At 39.3% G+C, this 16,683-nt stretch overlaps 1 protein-coding gene and 1 long non-coding RNA gene across 11 annotated transcripts in view; one reads left to right on the forward strand and one right to left on the reverse strand.

Moving 5' to 3' along the window:
- Window positions 1-46: 46 nt before the first annotated feature.
- On the reverse strand, window positions 47-5,982 carry LOC135345325 (uncharacterized). Of its 5 annotated transcripts, none has more exons than XR_010397694.1 (4): window positions 5,897-5,982; window positions 5,729-5,808; window positions 1,504-2,922; window positions 47-1,069 (listed from the first exon to the last, which is right to left on the reverse strand). It is a non-coding gene; the product is annotated as an uncharacterized LOC135345325 (long non-coding RNA). The 5 variants fall into 5 exon arrangements; XR_010397695.1 differs by lacking the exon at window positions 5,897-5,982 and having other exon boundaries at window positions 1,504-1,671; window positions 2,811-2,922; window positions 5,729-5,832; XR_010397697.1 differs by lacking the exon at window positions 5,897-5,982 and having other exon boundaries at window positions 47-397; window positions 457-1,069; window positions 5,729-5,832.
- The window catches only part of LOC135345221 (leishmanolysin-like peptidase), a 33,719-nt gene continuing 22,913 nt past the window's right edge, over window positions 5,878-16,683 (forward strand). For 5 of the 6 annotated variants that reach the window (XM_064542605.1, XM_064542604.1, XM_064542607.1 and 2 more), the window contains exons 1-21: window positions 5,880-6,006; window positions 8,400-8,517; window positions 8,618-8,730; window positions 8,965-8,995; window positions 9,325-9,407; window positions 9,556-9,679; window positions 9,859-10,040; window positions 10,278-10,377; window positions 11,288-11,373; window positions 12,076-12,181; window positions 12,665-12,772; window positions 12,868-12,944; window positions 14,602-14,712; window positions 14,880-15,006; window positions 15,062-15,130; window positions 15,324-15,473; window positions 15,618-15,692; window positions 16,244-16,321; window positions 16,381-16,408; window positions 16,473-16,517; window positions 16,568-16,657. In XM_064542605.1, the coding sequence (XP_064398675.1) occupies window positions 8,407-8,517; window positions 8,618-8,730; window positions 8,965-8,995; window positions 9,325-9,407; window positions 9,556-9,679; window positions 9,859-10,040; window positions 10,278-10,377; window positions 11,288-11,373; window positions 12,076-12,181; window positions 12,665-12,772; window positions 12,868-12,944; window positions 14,602-14,712; window positions 14,880-15,006; window positions 15,062-15,130; window positions 15,324-15,473; window positions 15,618-15,692; window positions 16,244-16,321; window positions 16,381-16,408; window positions 16,473-16,517; window positions 16,568-16,657 (1,894 nt within the window). In that variant the 5' untranslated portion in view covers window positions 5,880-6,006; window positions 8,400-8,406. Of the gene's footprint in view, window positions 6,007-8,399; window positions 8,518-8,617; window positions 8,731-8,964; window positions 8,996-9,324; window positions 9,408-9,555; window positions 9,680-9,858; window positions 10,041-10,277; window positions 10,378-11,287; window positions 11,374-12,075; window positions 12,182-12,664; window positions 12,773-12,867; window positions 12,945-14,601; window positions 14,713-14,879; window positions 15,007-15,061; window positions 15,131-15,323; window positions 15,474-15,617; window positions 15,693-16,243; window positions 16,322-16,380; window positions 16,409-16,472; window positions 16,518-16,567; window positions 16,658-16,683 lie in introns of all 6 variants that reach the window. The other variant, XM_064542608.1, reaches the window with a different exon arrangement.

Here is a 16,683-nt window from a genome sequence, read left to right on the forward strand (position 1 = left end):
TTATAACGGTTAGGCGAACAACTGGGCCTGGTACTAGTTGTCTGCGCATGCGTCAAATTTTCATTGTATATTTGTGGTCGGCAAAAATATTTAATAAATCAATAATAGAAATTTGTACACAGAAAATGCACAGAGTGAGTACACAAAAGATGCACATAGGGAGCTGCTTCACAAAGGCCTGGGGAGTTGCCAGTTGTGCTGCAGCACAATTACAGTGACCCAGGGCAACTTCAGGATGATTGAATGCCTTCAAATTACGTTTCAAAAATATTTAGCAGGCTGCTGGACTTCTGTGATTCTAGGCCCCAACTCGTAACTCAGTTAAATTTTGCTTGAGAAACGTAGATTCTCTTGATGTCTCTGAGCTACCCAGCAACGCTCGAATGAGCAGGTCATACTCCAGTCCTGTGAGTATAGGACAATATTAAAAGAAACCAAAGACGGTTAAACCCTTACCTCAAACTGTCCAGTCTCGTCCGTTAGTATAGCCAAGAGGAGCACTGTTGGGATAGCTGGATATTAGCCATTGCTCCTGTACAGAGAAGTAGACATTTTAAATACGTGTAGATCTATACATATTAAATTTCTCGGTTATAGTGTCATTGTCGACGAGCTGATGATGGCAGCACCAAGTTCTCTAGCTCACACTCTTCACTTGATCCACCATATTAATGATGAAACTATAGTCTACCTACATTCTTGCCAAACATGAACAAGACTTGATAGCATAGCCGGCCATAGGGCCCACACAAAAATATCTGACCTTAACAAGCTTGACAAAGCTTTATACCTCTTCCCTTGTTGTTCAGTCTTCAGAATAAGCTTCAGAGAAGAGAGAAGCTTCAGCTAAGAGCCATTCCAATCGATTCCAATAATGATAAAACGGGAACTGACTTCTAGTACACGATAGTACACGAATATAAATGTCACGAAAGTGAACGAGAATATCCATTCGTCAGAATCTGACGAACGACTGACGCATGCGCAGACAACTAGTACCAGGCCCAGTTGTTCGCCTAACCGTTATAAAAGCGAAAACTCGGCCTGGGATCGAGGCTAGGTGGACAGTCTGAAAGTGATAAGAAGTGCTAAACTCACAAAAGTTTATAATCCACGTCACACAACCAACATTAAGTGAACATGGAAACCTATAGCTATGGCAGCAACTATATATAGGGGCAATGAAACGTGCAAGATAAGCTTCTTAGCTTTTATTCGCCAAAGAACTTCTAATATTTGACTGTACTATGGTATCTCTAGCTGATAGGTTGACATAACGCTTGTCTCCGTTGTAGCAATGTTTGTTGTATGGAGGCTATTGATGCTGTAAACACAGTGCTATGGTAGCCAGGTGCATGAGTAGAATAAGAATACACATACAAAACAAACAAACAGACAGACAGACAGACAGACAGACAGACAGACAGACAGACAAACAGACCAGTGGACTACTATATAATAGTCCATGGCCGCCCAAGCGCCTCGGATAACTAATCAACCCACCGTTAGGGTTGCATTGTTGAGTGCATTCCTGCAGAGTCTTATAGTTGTTGCCGTTTCCACCACAGCCACCGTAAGTGAATATCTCACACGTTCCAGTCTTTGTATTGAAGAAGTAGCGAGGGATGAGAGCAAAGCATGAACCAGTATCAGCCTCCAAGTTACAGTTATCTGCAATAATAATAAGCTGGATACTAGCTAACTATACTATAGTAATTTTATGTAGTTCCCTATTGATAATTAAAGAGCTGAAACTAATTAGTATACTGTCGCAAGTTAAACCACCTCCCACACATCCAGAATTGCAGGCACACGTGAAATTATCAATTAACAAGAACAACACTTTTGTCAACAGGAGGAGCCTTGGTCCTACCTAGTATATACCTAGCTTGTAGTCCATTAAAAAGGGTAGCAACTGATATAGCAGAGAGACTTGCCATACCCCGTTGGGAACCAGATAAACACGTCCCTTCCCTCAAAGAGGAGCTTGAGAGCCTGGGCCTGTTCTGCCATGAGAGTGAGGCCATCTTGCTTCAAACAAGACAACGCGTTGCATGCCATAGCTAGCTAGCTATAAATTGAGAATATGACACGGAGCTACATTACTGTAACTTTTACGGGAGTAAAATGCCTCTACGTACACCTTTAGTATTACAGAAAAAAAGCAGGAAACAAATGTGAAGAATCTCTGCTTTAGTTTCCGATTCCTGCCACGCCCAGATACAATCAATACCAGGCCGTATTTTTCAACTTCATTCTATTAAAAAAAAATCGGCCTGGGACCGAGGCTAGATATCTACCGGAGCCTATATAGGATTGATAATACGATAAAGCAAATAGCTATATACAGTAAAGTATCAATCATCAGAGGTCATCATAATTATGCCGGACATTGCAGCAAAAGATTAGACATGCATCTTCAAAAACTGTTTAAGCTAATAATTATTTAGCCTAGCTGTACATTGAGAATTGCTTGTTACAGCTGAATGACTATGTTCATATTTAGGAATTTAGGAGACCAAATAATAATTATACCAATTTTGGCCCAATACCATAGATATAGACCGTGGTCCAAGGCCGAAAAATGGCAAATATGTCTGCTACCATAATGTGTATCATTTTAAAGGTCTCTTTCCAAGCTTTCTTGAAATTGGATGCCGAAGTTATGGCTGTTGAAAGATGTTCAACTATATACAACCACCCCTTAATTCATTTAATGAAGATGTTAGTGTCCGACATGTATGATGCATGCTTTACTCTAAGCTAGCATGGAATAATGTTTGGTCGAAATATCTACATGTTTAGATTACCTTTTCAGGCTAATGAAAGCATTTGCCTAATCCTTCCGATGGGCGAGCGCTCTCTGTTGTTATGTAAAGAGCACTGAGCACAGCAAACCATGCAAGCCAACCCATGGTCAGTCTGTGTAAACGTTGGTGGGTGGGTGGAATGCAGCGCACACAGATAATTAACTTAATTTAATTTTACGTTATGACCTGCAGAACTGGTATTAGGTGGGAGTTAAGGGATGAACAGAATATTATTATAGCCAAGTAGATCGATGGGATATAACATCATGAGTAGAGTATGTACTTGTTACTGTAATAGTCTATGCATGGCCGCAACCAAATCAAGAACGTTGACTATAATTATAGACTAGCTACCGTTATTAGAGGGTAATTTTCGTGGGGCAAAATATTCGTGGTTTTCGTGGTTGAACGTCTGACCATGAATATTTTACCCACAAATGAAGCGACCTTGCCTACCTTTACCTGCAGTTGCATTGAGATTGGCCCTTATAATGTTGCATGTGTTACACTATACAACATTTCACATACCATGCACGCGTTTCTATTTGATAATCTCTCCTACCAGCTAAATTTATCCACTATAGTCTCCTAAATGGTCTCCTATCGTACTTCTTCTACAAGGCGCTGCTTTTGTTTTCGATGCTAGTGCATGCAAAACAAGAAATAGCTAATGAATTTGTATGCTTTGTGAGAGAAATCTCCAGGTGGCGCCTTATTAGAAGAAGTATGGATAATGGTATCTTATCCACCATATGGTCTCCTATCCACTTTAATAGTCTCCTATCCACTGTATGGTCTCATATATGATCCACTATAGTATTAGCATTTCCATGACGGTAGAAGTCTACGGCATACCAGTTAAACACCTACACACATTCATATGACATCACGTATGAGATCACGTATGACATCACAAGGTATGGTTGGAATATATTTTACCCACAAGCATATGCAACTGGTTGTGGTTATGAAAAGCATAGACAGTATCTGATGATGTTCATAGAACAACAAAAATAGACTTTAGTCTATAGATCCAGGAGAGCTCACAGTTTAGATACTGCTAGCTGTACACAGTAAAAACTATGATGGTTTCATACATACACTCTATACAGTGGAGTAGGAACAGGGGGGCGAGTGGCCCCCCTAACATTGAATGGGCCCACCCTTTCTGAATTGGATAGGTGTTCTATTGACAAGGAGAAAGCATAAATTTATAAGCAGAATGAAAGATGAATTGCTTTTTTTGGACGTTTCTGAGTGATAATACTCTTGTAACATGAACGCAATTCTGCTGTATACGGTATTATTATACAACTTGAATGTATAACAAACTTCAGTGTGTGTGTGTATGTTTGAGACTACAAACAATCATTAGCTATATAGAGTTTAGCTATTGTTCAGAGCTAATAATTAATTATGATGTCATAATGAGAAGGTGTGACTTCCTGCCTCAAATTTTCCGGCGCTCTGCGCCAGGGGCAGTCCCACTTGGGTGGTGTTTCGCACCACCCATGTGGCCCCCTAAACCTTTTAACTGTTCCTACTCCACGCTATATAGTATTAGCATTTCAATGACTGTAGAAGTCTACAGCATACACTATAATTATGTCAAGAAGCTACTGGATAGTTACAAGCGTCACAATACTGTAATAAGCCATGTCAATATACACATTCGTATGACATCACATGAGATCACGTATGACATCACAATTATGGTTGGAATATCTTTACCCACAAGCATATGCAACTGGTTGTAGTTGTGAAAAGAATAAATGAAGTCCATATAATTATAGAACAACACAAATAGAGTTTAGTCTATACATCCAGGAGAGCTCACAAATACTGAATCATTTTGCTCTGTAGCTATAATTAACAATATCAAGGTTCTGAAAAGAAGGGAGTGCTCAGCTATAATTATAATCCGATACACTTGTTCACACTTCATACCGGCTAGGGTGCTCAAATACCCAAAGGCACCCCCATGGCTATGCCCCCTGCTATAGCCTACCGGCTGTTGTATACGGTAGAAATAATAGGGTGTATAACTATTGTGAAATGGAACCAATTATGGGACAGGAGGAGTATTTCAAATATTCCTTTTGCACTTACCTATAGCACTTACTTATATAGTAGTAGCACTAGAGACACCTCGATTATGTCAATGTAGACAGAGTATTTCAGATATGCCACACATAAATATTATAGCAAATTTAAGCCATCATGGTGTTTCGTAATGCCCGAATTACTTCAAACAATGAAAGCTAGCATATAATTATGAGCTGTAAACAAAGCACTGTCACGAAATTGTTCTCTTACAGGCAAACCCTATACATTATCGACCGTGATTTTTAGTGAACAGATTTGCTCCCGAACAATTAATAGACAAAAGGGAGTCAATTTGATGTCTCATATACCCCTAGACTGGAAACCACTCCCCTTATCTCGGGAGAAAGGGACTGGCAAGCTGCTGTGTTTAATTGAGAGTTGTCTCAGTGCATGAAGAATGTCACGCTGAAATGTCACAAATAGTCATGTGCCACCACCCACACACTAACTATTACTGCACAAAATATTATCGGCCTCGAGTATAAGTACATCACTGGCAGTCTGTTATTGAGGCTGAAATAATATCACCCACGCATTACGCATTTTGTGGTTTGTTCTAATTGCATTCCAACTCTCAACACTCAACACGACAACTCTCAATTCTCAACATGGCAACTTGCCAGTCCCCAGAGCCCAGAGAGAAGGGAGTGGTTTCCAGTCTAATATACCCCTTTGTATTCTTAGTCAATATCTTTGTACTTGTTAGGCATGCAGTTAGCATTCACAGAACAGTGAACACAATGCTAGATTGAAATTACCATCATATAGGTCTATCTATTCTACACTATATAGACTCTACTCTCCATCCTTACCACCAATGCTTTTTTACTTGAGTCCACTCTCTAGAGGGCCTGTCACTTCTTGACTGGAGCTTCTGCCAATCATAGATTTCCTATTGGCATGATAAAAGGTGGGTGGTTTGTTAAGGAATTTTTTTTAAGGAAATAAGGAAGTGCCCATGTGCATTGGCTAACACCCACCTTATATAAGAAGATAGGAAATTCTGTGGGGTGCCAGAATAGAAGCCTCACAGTCAAGAAATAAACAAGCCCTTTCGATAAAAGTTCTGCAGAAAAGCATCAGAGGGAAGGTAAAGTGGAATAATAATTCTATAGAAGCTAATTGGTGTAAATTTAGAATACTGTTTTGTAAATGTAATATAGATAATACTGCATGCCTATAACAAGAATGAAATACCTAGCTACAGCTATGCTAGTTGCTTGCCAGTGTTTGAGTGAGCTAAACATGGGAGGGGGGGGCTAGATCTACATCTAGATGGCATGACAAGAAGACATTCCCCTGGACCTCACTCAGAGTCAATGTCTGCCATTAGGCAATATTGACTTCACGAGTGCATTAATTAATATGTATTGGCACTAGCCGAGTAACGTAATTGCTCCAGTGCCAATAGTAGACATGTATGCAAGGGGACAGTCACATCACACAATATGTTTGACCCTTGCATGCAGTAAACTGCATGAGGGAGTAAACTAGTCTGTTCACAAAAAGTATGGTCAACAGGTTTTGTATAATGTGTAAGCAAGCAAATTGTAGTGGAATGCAGTGCTTTGTTTGCAGCTAATGCTAATGAATATGGTACTATACAACAGTGGGACCTCCATTATAACGACCACCTCCAAAGAGCAACCACACGCTATAAAACGGTCAAGTGCTCAGGTCCAGATTGAAATTACAAATGTAAAGCAATCTCTCAAGAACGGCCACCTCTCTACTTCGTATAATGAGCAGCTTTCTAGTCCCTGATCAGTTTTAGCAATGGTCGAAAAATAACTTCCCAGAACAGACAGCTACACCCAGAATTAGCAGAAAATTATTGCTGAGATATCATTATTTTGCACAATCGTGAAAACCTAGCTGTACTGTAGCTTGTCCCTACAGAAGTTTGTATGAGCTAGAGAAGCAGTTATCAAAGCTCCAAGATTCATTTACAGCAGGAATTGAATCATAGAGCATACATGTGGTTGACAATCGAAACCTATCAGCAAAGACCACGTACCTCTTTAAAGGCTGTTCCCCAATGGTGTCCGTTTTATGGAGGTTTTATGGTGTGTAAGAATATTATGTATAGTAACAGTATATATTTATATAGGGTGGGTATTATACTGAGACACCATTGCAATTGGGTACGCCTGCATGGCATAATGAAAATACAAAAGTACATAATTCTGTACAAAAACAGGAAGTGACTGTTGAACATAATTATTCAGATCCAACCATTTTAGTGACCACTACGGTTGGTCAATTAAAATGTTTTATCTAATTAAATGCTATACTTAAGCAAACTATATACATAATAGTGGTTCTAGTCAAGTAGTCTAGAGATGTGAGTTCCATGTCAACGTACACGTATACAGCGCCAAACATATTTCAGAAGAGAGGTCTAGTCATTACTATAATTCTATAATAATTATAATGCAGTTGAAGTACTCCGTTTTGTAAAAAAGTATTTATTGTAATAATGGTTGCACCAAAGATCATGCAATGGCGACTTGAGTTGTAGCCTATACAAGCTGTTTAACCACAGGTCCACAGCCCACAATAATATTTAAATGTTATAACATTATGGTATATCAGTGGTGGTCACAATAATGACATTCATGGACAGAAACCATGCGTGCACATTATAGTAGTCATAGCCGTAGTACTATGATAATTATGTGAGAGTAATGTGATAAACCACGAGGCAAAGTGTAAATCTATCAGCCTCCGAGGGCACATTGATCCAGTGCCAATTGTGCACTTATGACTGACTGCTTATGCATGCACTAACTATTAGCCAGATTTTGGCTATTAACTCAAGACCAACATTTATATGCTCAGTAGAACAATGACATTTTCACAGTGCAAACAGCTACTTCTACTATTCACCTCAATTATCAGTTCCGTGTTCTTGGCATATTCGAATAATGTAACTGTGTGGTTGAAGCTCAGTTGAGTTGACGTATAGCGTAGCTTCGATTGAATCGCCCACAACCTTGAGCATGTGTACCTCAGGACAATCGTAAATTAGTGTGACTCTATAGTGTAGATAATTGTTTCCTGTATGCGCTTTATTTTAGTAACAATTCTCTTGTAAAGAGGCCGTGCATTATCCGTGCATGCATGGTCTTTCTATAGCCTCCTTCACAGGCTCTGCGAAGGAGGCTATGGTCTTTCTGTATCAGTGTCTTTCCGTGATCCCTATTGTTATCGCGAATCTCTGTCAAATTCAACGTGCTCGTTGATTGCTAGCTAGCTGTGTATAGCTCAATCTCTGTGCATCAGATCTCTTACAAATAATTACAACACATCAAATACATAGAACTGGAATGCTTTGATCTTTAGAGTGGTGAGGTCACAGACTACATGCTGTCATATAGAAGTATTTATAGCGCTCAACCCCACCTATAATTATAATAGGCCTAAAGCATGCAGCTAAACATTCGAATTCCATGCACTGCATGTACATGTATACGTATACAGACTGACCATGGGTTGGCTTGCATGGTTTGCTGTGCTCAGTGCTCTCTATATAACAACAGAGGGTACTCGCCTACTGGATCCAGAGGAAATGGGCACATGCTTTCATGAGCCTGGAAAGGTGAGTTTCAGTAAATAAAACAGCATACTAAAAAAAGGGTGACCATGCAGTGTGGTTTTAACAGAATATTTTCCCTTTGTGTTTCGTTTGTTTTTTGCAGATTACAGCAAAAGTTCACCAAAGAGGCAGTTCAGTTGGTGCCCGAGATAAGAGACAGAGAACATATGAGCCAATTAGGATACTCTTCTACTATGACACCACCATTGACACCATGTAAGTTACCATGCATCAACGCAATTGGTAGCTATATATATATATTAGATGAGCAAAAAGTCAATAGCTATACTGTCTATATACACAATCATATAGCTTGTACACATCGTGTATAGTGCTGCCATCTGTTCAATTAGGTAACCAGGCAGTATAATTATGGAGGTGGTCTGGGTTAGTAATTGGGTAATACTCTAAAAGCACTAATTTACATTCTCTCTTCACAATTATATATAGGCTGAACCCTACTCAACGAAGCAGACTACAGGTAATATTATGTATGAGAATGCATGTTAGCCGTGTATTTATATACCGATTTAGCTGGTTATTTATTTTTTTGAGGCACGAAATTTCGAGGTTTTCAAGAATGACCCAGAAACATGAAAATATTGTGCCTCGAAAATTGGTTTACATCCGGTATTGAAATCTCTCTACTGTAGGGGTGTGGTCATTTGAACCTCTATCCTCGTAAATAAAATCCTCGAAATATTTAGTGCCTCGAAAATAACCTGCTATATACTGTAGTATAATGATTTTCTTTAAATCAGCACTATTATTATGTCTGTATGACTGTAATTATTCCATTCTCACGTGGAGGATGTTGCTATTCCGGCAATGGAAAAGATATTAGAGTCCTCTTTCTCTGTAATCAGAGCCACAAGCCCTATTTTGCTCGAGCGGTTAGTAAAAAAATGTGATTTTAATCAGTATAAGCAGCTATTATAATTATAGTGGTAAAGTCTATACGCCTGGTTATGTTTCTGAGACTTCTATTAATTTTGAACAATCAGCAGACACTATAACACTACTAAAATTCTGCATGTATAGAGAATGCGATGAGCAGTCTTTCTACAAGCCTGTTGAAGACCCTAGACAGTGTATTGGACAATGTGCTGAAACACCAGTGTGCGGCGACCATCCATCAATCCGGATCCCTGAAAATCATCTCAAGGTATATATAGCTAATGAATTTAATCTACGAAACTTAAAATAGCCACTGTTGTGTACCTGCATGTATAATTACTTAGAGTAATTCATGGCTAAATTATGTAGTTGTACATGTGCTACTTAATGCTGAATGTAAGAGGTCAAAATAATTATTCAATGATTGCTTTATACTGTTCATTGCAGAGATGTGTTGAGTGTAACAATGGCAGTGTGTCCAATTGTACGACAAGACCTGGGTCAGTGGATGGTCCTGGTGTGCCTGACACTGACCTCATCATCTATGTGTCCGCCTTCGATTGCTCTTCTTTCGGCTCTTCAGTTGTCGCGTTTGCTAGTGCTTGTCAAATGGAAAGTGAACTAGATAGGTGAGAATGATTTTCACGACAGTGTAAATTAAATACTTCGTGAGAGCATGTCCATATGCATGTGTTCGATGAAGTTTGACTCTTTCAAACATTTCTTTGAACTACCAAACCACATCAAATACATGTCAAACACTCTTACAAAACTGTTTGATTATGAACCATGCATGCGCTGTTCATATTTGCTTGTAGTATAATTATTGGTAAATTAACTATCCTGATGATTGTAATCTGATGCAGACCAATTGCCGGCCGTATCAACTTCTGTCCAGGAAATTATGAGGAGTTCAATGATAATTCATTAATCCGAATTGGACTCCACGAAGTTATACATGCAATGGTAAGCGGTTATAATAATGTATGAAAGTTCTGTATTATTTATATCAGTTATAATTGTTATGCATGGTACGAGGGATGCATGCATCGATCCCAAGTGCACGTGTTATAACTAGTTTATAATTATCTCGAGGGCACAGCAAACATAACACTGTCTTAGTAACACAATATAGAACTGCACAAAATGATAAAGACAACCCCACAGCATCTCTTCTCTCTTCTATAGAAGATATGTGCCAGTATCGGCAGCGTATATGAGATTGGCATGGACCAACAAATGGCTTGACACAAAATTACCAATTCCAACACACTACTGCAAAAAAGCCCCACCCACTTTTCTGCTGCTACAAAACAGCCCCACCCCACTACTGCTGCAAAGAACAGCTCTACCTTCCACTGCTCACCTCCCTACAGTCTCACTAATAAACTAAAGAAGCTTGCCTCTACATTGCTGCAAAACAGTTCAAACCCCCCCGGCAAAAAAACGAGCCGCTTTTAGATGCTTAGTGCCACGGCAAAACAGAATTGAAGGACTTATCTAAACCATGCATCAGGTATAGGAATTTTGAGCATAAAATTGGGCAATGCTGTATATAGGAACACAGAATCTTCCACAAAATGAACCACCTTGGACAATTGTAAAACCTGCATGGTTGCAAAGAAGAAACTCCAGCAGTGCTGAACATTAATAGCTACTAGCTAGGTATAGGCTGGATTTATTTTGATACTGTCTTGTATTTCTTTTTAGTCTAATGCCAGAGGGGCGTTTTGTGGTTAGTGCATTAGTGCTGCATATTACATTTAGCAACAACGTAGCAACAGATTACTTGTAGTAGCATGCTACTGATTTCATTATAATTATACGTAGCCCTTACTAATTTTCTTATCAATGTAACACAAATCACGTTTTACAGGTCTTCAGTTCTGAACTGTATCCATGGTTTCGTGATGAGAATGGCAATCCCAGGACTGAGAGAGATGAATTTGGTTTTCCGCCTGAGTAAGTATTAAAGGGGATGTATACGTGAACAGCCGTAACTTTAGTATCATTGATCCATTTTTGCTGAGAAAGTTTAGAAAGATACTATTCAAGTGATGTGTTTAAACTTTTGGGCCATAATTTGTCGTTTTCGGCCTTGGACCGACCATGCATAGTATTGGCCGAAATTAGTAAAAATAATAATTAGCAAATTCTTTCATCACTCAAATTGATGAAATTGATGAACAACACCATTTGAAAGATATCTTTCTATGAAAGTTATATACATGTATAGCAGCTAAAGAGTTCCCGAACAATTGATTAAACGGAGGGGGGAGGGCTGAAGTTGAATATAGTAAGAAAGCTTGAAAGGTCTCTTTCATGTTATTACCTCAGCCTTGCTATTAGCCTCGATCCGAGGTCGCACTTCTTCTGAGTGGGCCTGGTAATGACTGCTTGCGCATGCGCTAATCTCACCCAGGTATCTGGGGGCTTTGGATAACAATGTTTATGGTCAGGATGTAGTAATGACGTATTATGACAAATTACACGTATGTATAGAGCAGGTTATAATCAGTTTTGATAAAAGCAAACTTAGATCATGTTTGCCATAAATACTGCAATTTGATTGACTAAAGGACTTGTTCTATCCAACTTAGAAAATCATGTATACTTACTGTCCAAAACATGTGTTGTATAAGAGACATCCCTCCACGAATGCAGTGAGGCTGGCAACACTACACTACAGATAGAGACGTACACTGATTGGTCAACAAGGAATGGACTTGTCGAACATAACGTGACCCTCCTTATCACTCCAAACGCCGTTGTAAGTCAATACACACCTTAAGGTGTCCTATTTACTGATTATACCATACATCGAATTGTACACATCATGCAGCTAGAGACGATCATCTGATAATGTTATAATTTATAAACATTATCATACACAGTAGTTTAGAGACCGATGTTTATATAATCTGTGTGATACAGTAAATATACCACCATATTTGTGGACAAGCAGCTAAGATATGCGAATTTTGCAAATGATCACAAAAAAAGACTTATACACCGGTAGGTAATGAGATCAAGGTACAAAATAAATGTTATAATTATGACTAGTAGCATAAAATGAACATGGATAATGTTATCTCTATAAAATGTAAGAAGGCAATTGCAATTATACAGTACATTCTCTATAAAGTGGTGCTATTTTATTAAATCGGCCTTTGACCGTAGTTTATGTACGTACAAAATCGTGCTAGCTATCAGAGCAGTATAATTAATTATGTATGTATATACACTTGCGCAGGAGCAAGCTCGTATCCATTATAACTGCCCTGACATCCGTGGCGTTGAATTGGAAAATCAGGGAGGTTCGTTATCAGCTCTTTCTCATTGGGAGCAGAGAGTACTTGGAGTGAGCTACTATATAATTATGACTATGTAGGAAAGATGTGTATTATATACAAAGGACTCGAAAAAATAGTTGGTCTCACAACCATATTCCTTTAGAATGAATTGATGACTGCTCTTGTACTGTTTGGTTCACCATTCTCAAGGATAACTTTTGGACTTATGGAAGACAGTGGGTAAGTTATCTCCTCTGGATAACACTATATAAATTATAGGTATATAGAGGTATGAAGTTCTGGTCTGTTATACTATTATTACTAGGAAACTGTCAGTGTTGCCAGCCCAAACAAGTTTTATGGCTGTTAAAAGCAAATCTAGACTCTCCAAGCCCTTTGATACAATGCCCCTTGCTGGTAGGCATCACATAGTTTGTTCTCAAATAAATATTCTGGGCAGTGCTGTGTACTGTATATTTAAAGACATTCACTACTATTATTGCGTATGGCCTCGAAGATTAGCAGAGATATGGACCATTTCCATATGAATTTGCTTTTAGCCAACTGCATTCTATACATGTGTATACTAGTATAACTGGTCAAATCGATAGCTTAAAGTCTATATATATAATTATAGAGACCTCTGACTAAATGGTGTATGCGCAGTGGCAGATCCAGAGGGAGTTCTTTGGGTTCAATTGAACCCCCCTCTGAGACATAAATGAGTGGGAGGCTTAAGCAACTACAGTAGACTCTCGCTATTTCGGCTCTCTGAAGTATGGCCACCTCGATATACCGGCCATTTGGCTTGGCACGGAATGCTAGCTACAGTAGAACCTCGATTATCCGGCCCTCCATTATCCGGAACCTCGATTATCCGGCTTGGCAGTTTTCTTGTTATCAGATCAGAAAATGGGCGTGTCCCTCAAACGCACATGCGCGTTGCAGCTGTTACCATGGAAACATGCCTGCTTATCTTATGCGCATGCGCAGACAACCATGTGGCACTGCTGTTTATCAATAAAGTGGGTGGATCAAGGCGTGGTTTATCTATTCGATTATCCGGCATATTCACTTATCCGGCCTGCTTCTGGAACCAAGGTGTCCGGATAATCGAGGTTCTACTGTATATGTTTACTGCACAAAACTCACCCTGAAGTTACCGGCCAGTGCTGGCTATCCCAAACAAGGCTTTCAATGTAATTTTATACGTATATTACGGCTGGATATGACGTTTTGGGTGTGGTTTAGCAAATAAAACTGGATTACACTTAAATAGAGAACAGAATGATTCATTATCCTACATCATCCTCGAGACAAGAACCGCAAAAGTAGTCATTAGATTCGAGGTAAAGGTCGTTTTTAAGCCGCGGCTATTTCCTGAGCTGCAGCCACCTCGCTATTCCGGCCAAGCTGCATGGCCCCAAGGGTGACCGGATTAACGAGAGTCTACTGTATATATATAGTTAGCTAGTTTTCCTTTCTTACTAAATTTCATATGCACTTATCACTTACTTTTAGTTCTTGCAAGCCCTGCAAAGGTTTGTTTGTGCAGTTTTAGTGACTAATAGGCTAGCTACTCTCTAGTGCATGCTGACTGTTTAGTAGAAGTGACGGCCTTTTTTTAAAAGAAAATTCAGAGTCCTTGTCCCGCTCAACTATAACTGTGGTACTGGAACCCCCCTTTCAAGTATCCTAGATCCGTCACTGATGCGGGCAACTTGCAATTGTTTTACTTCATTGAACACAACATTAACTGCATGCATGGGTCACAACATACCAAAGCACGTGTATAGCTCTCCAGACTATACACGATCATTCTGACCAGCCTCATTACATGCATGCATGCTAATGCAATGTGCTATACTAATAGATGGTATGTGCTATACTAATATAGATGGTATGTACCAAACTACGAAATGGCCGAGCCTTTGGCCTGGGGCCTGAACACTGGCTGTACAATACCTCATGGCAGCTGTAGGGAATACATCGATCAGCAGCAAGCAAGGTAAGATATTATATACCATCCATTCTTGTGCATTCTAACAGTATTGATCTCCATACACTATAGCTGCATGAGTTCGCAGTGTGTGTATACACACATCTATAAACATTTGGCTCACATCATAATTATTTTAATTGCAATTTTCTTTCCTAATAATTATACCAATGCAGTGGAAGAAGCATATCCCCCTACTGCGATCAATTACCGAGTGAACGCACTCGTGGGTGTACTGTCGATCATCAGCATTTGTCCTATTGTACACTTTCTAGAAATGCAAGGCCAAGTCCCGAGTATCAAGTGAGTTACCACTGTCTCACAGTCTCTTCTAACAGACATTTCTCTCTTGCTATAGTATTTCGAGGATGAGGTGTTGGGTAGCTATATTACATCAGGTGATTACTGTCCATTTAATGATGAATCGGTAAGTTTTTTTTGCTATCTCTTGTTAAATTAAAATCGCTAATAAAATTATTGCCTCATTCGCCAAATAATACCAGCTATACAGTATATGTATGTATAGTACTTCAAATATCCTGCGAACTGTTTTTGCATTCTATAAAGTGCCACTGCATAAATTAATAATTCTTACTGATCCATTCAATTGATTTCAATAGAGAAGTTGCTCAGATGTTTTCAGAAATTCAATAAACAACGGTGGTCAGCTGTATGGAACTAGCTCTCGCTGCTTCCAGTTGGGCACGGACTGGAACAGAACAAGCGACTTTGACACTAGAGAGTACACTCCTGATGCAGGATGTTATTTGGTATAACAATACATGCAGTAGTAACACGTTGATACTTTGAGGCAATAAATAATAAGAAAATTTGCTTGATATGTTCAAGGTCTATTTACCTGAGATTCCACATAAATTATTGTAGAGTATAAAAGTGCTCTCATTATATTGCAGTATAACTGTACGTCAACTGGAGTTGAGATCATTCTGGAGGGTGTGTCCATTCCGTGCTCTTGTGAAGGAGAAGAGGTGGGGATCAACTATAGTGTATATCGCCTAAATATTTGATGCTAATACCCCATGCATGTATGGCATCTTTTATCACATGCATCTATGATCTTGAATAAACTAAACTGAGCCAATGGAGGGGAGAGGTGTGCATAACCAGCCAAAACAGATAATTTGGGCCCAATAAGTAAGTTCTTAAAGAGGGCATGGCCTCGCTACTGGAAGGGCAAAGCCTTGGCTAATCAATAAGGGGTTTATAACCTCACCTATAAAAGGCCGGTGATGGACAGAGGTGTGACATATTGATATGGAACAAGGGAAGGAAGCGGAAAAAATCACAAGTAATTAGCAGCATAGAATGATATGATCTAACTTTGCAGAGATAGGGTCACATGGAGTTGAATCTATATACTGCGCATGCTCGAAATATCTGAATGCCATAAAGCGACCCTGTGCCAAATAATAATTATACCTTATCTGTGATAAGTGAACAGAACTGCCCATAATAACCTTCCCCCTTTGCTCCCGTTAACCACGTTTTGTGGCCAACCACAAAACATGCACCCATATAGGTTGTTGTGGATGCCAATATCGGCAGTATTCGTTACCAAGGCTCGTACATCTGTCCATCTTGTGCCAGTGTGTGCTACGTAAGTGAGACCAATAATATTATTGAATTTGGTATATATAACATAATCTAACTATACAGGACGACTTGGCAAGTTGTCCATCAACAGGTACGTACATATATGCATTGAACAAGGTGGCGTGTTCAGTATTTTGTACCTCTTATTTGCACAGAACCAGCTCCGTGTCCAGGACAAGTAACTAATTTCACTGCAGGAGGTACACAAATAATTATAACCAAACTTTCGTAATTCATGTTATCCCGTTAGTACCACATCCATGCCGCCATTCTAATCCTTGTGCTGTCAACGAGGTGTGCTTTGGATTTGGGGAAGATGGTTTCACTTGTGAAATTCTTGGTGCGTGCATGTGTGTATGTATTGTC

The sequence above is a fragment of the Halichondria panicea genome, chromosome 12 (assembly GCF_963675165.1).
Source record: "Halichondria panicea chromosome 12, odHalPani1.1, whole genome shotgun sequence".
Classification (NCBI taxonomy): domain Eukaryota; kingdom Metazoa; phylum Porifera; class Demospongiae; order Suberitida; family Halichondriidae; genus Halichondria; species Halichondria panicea.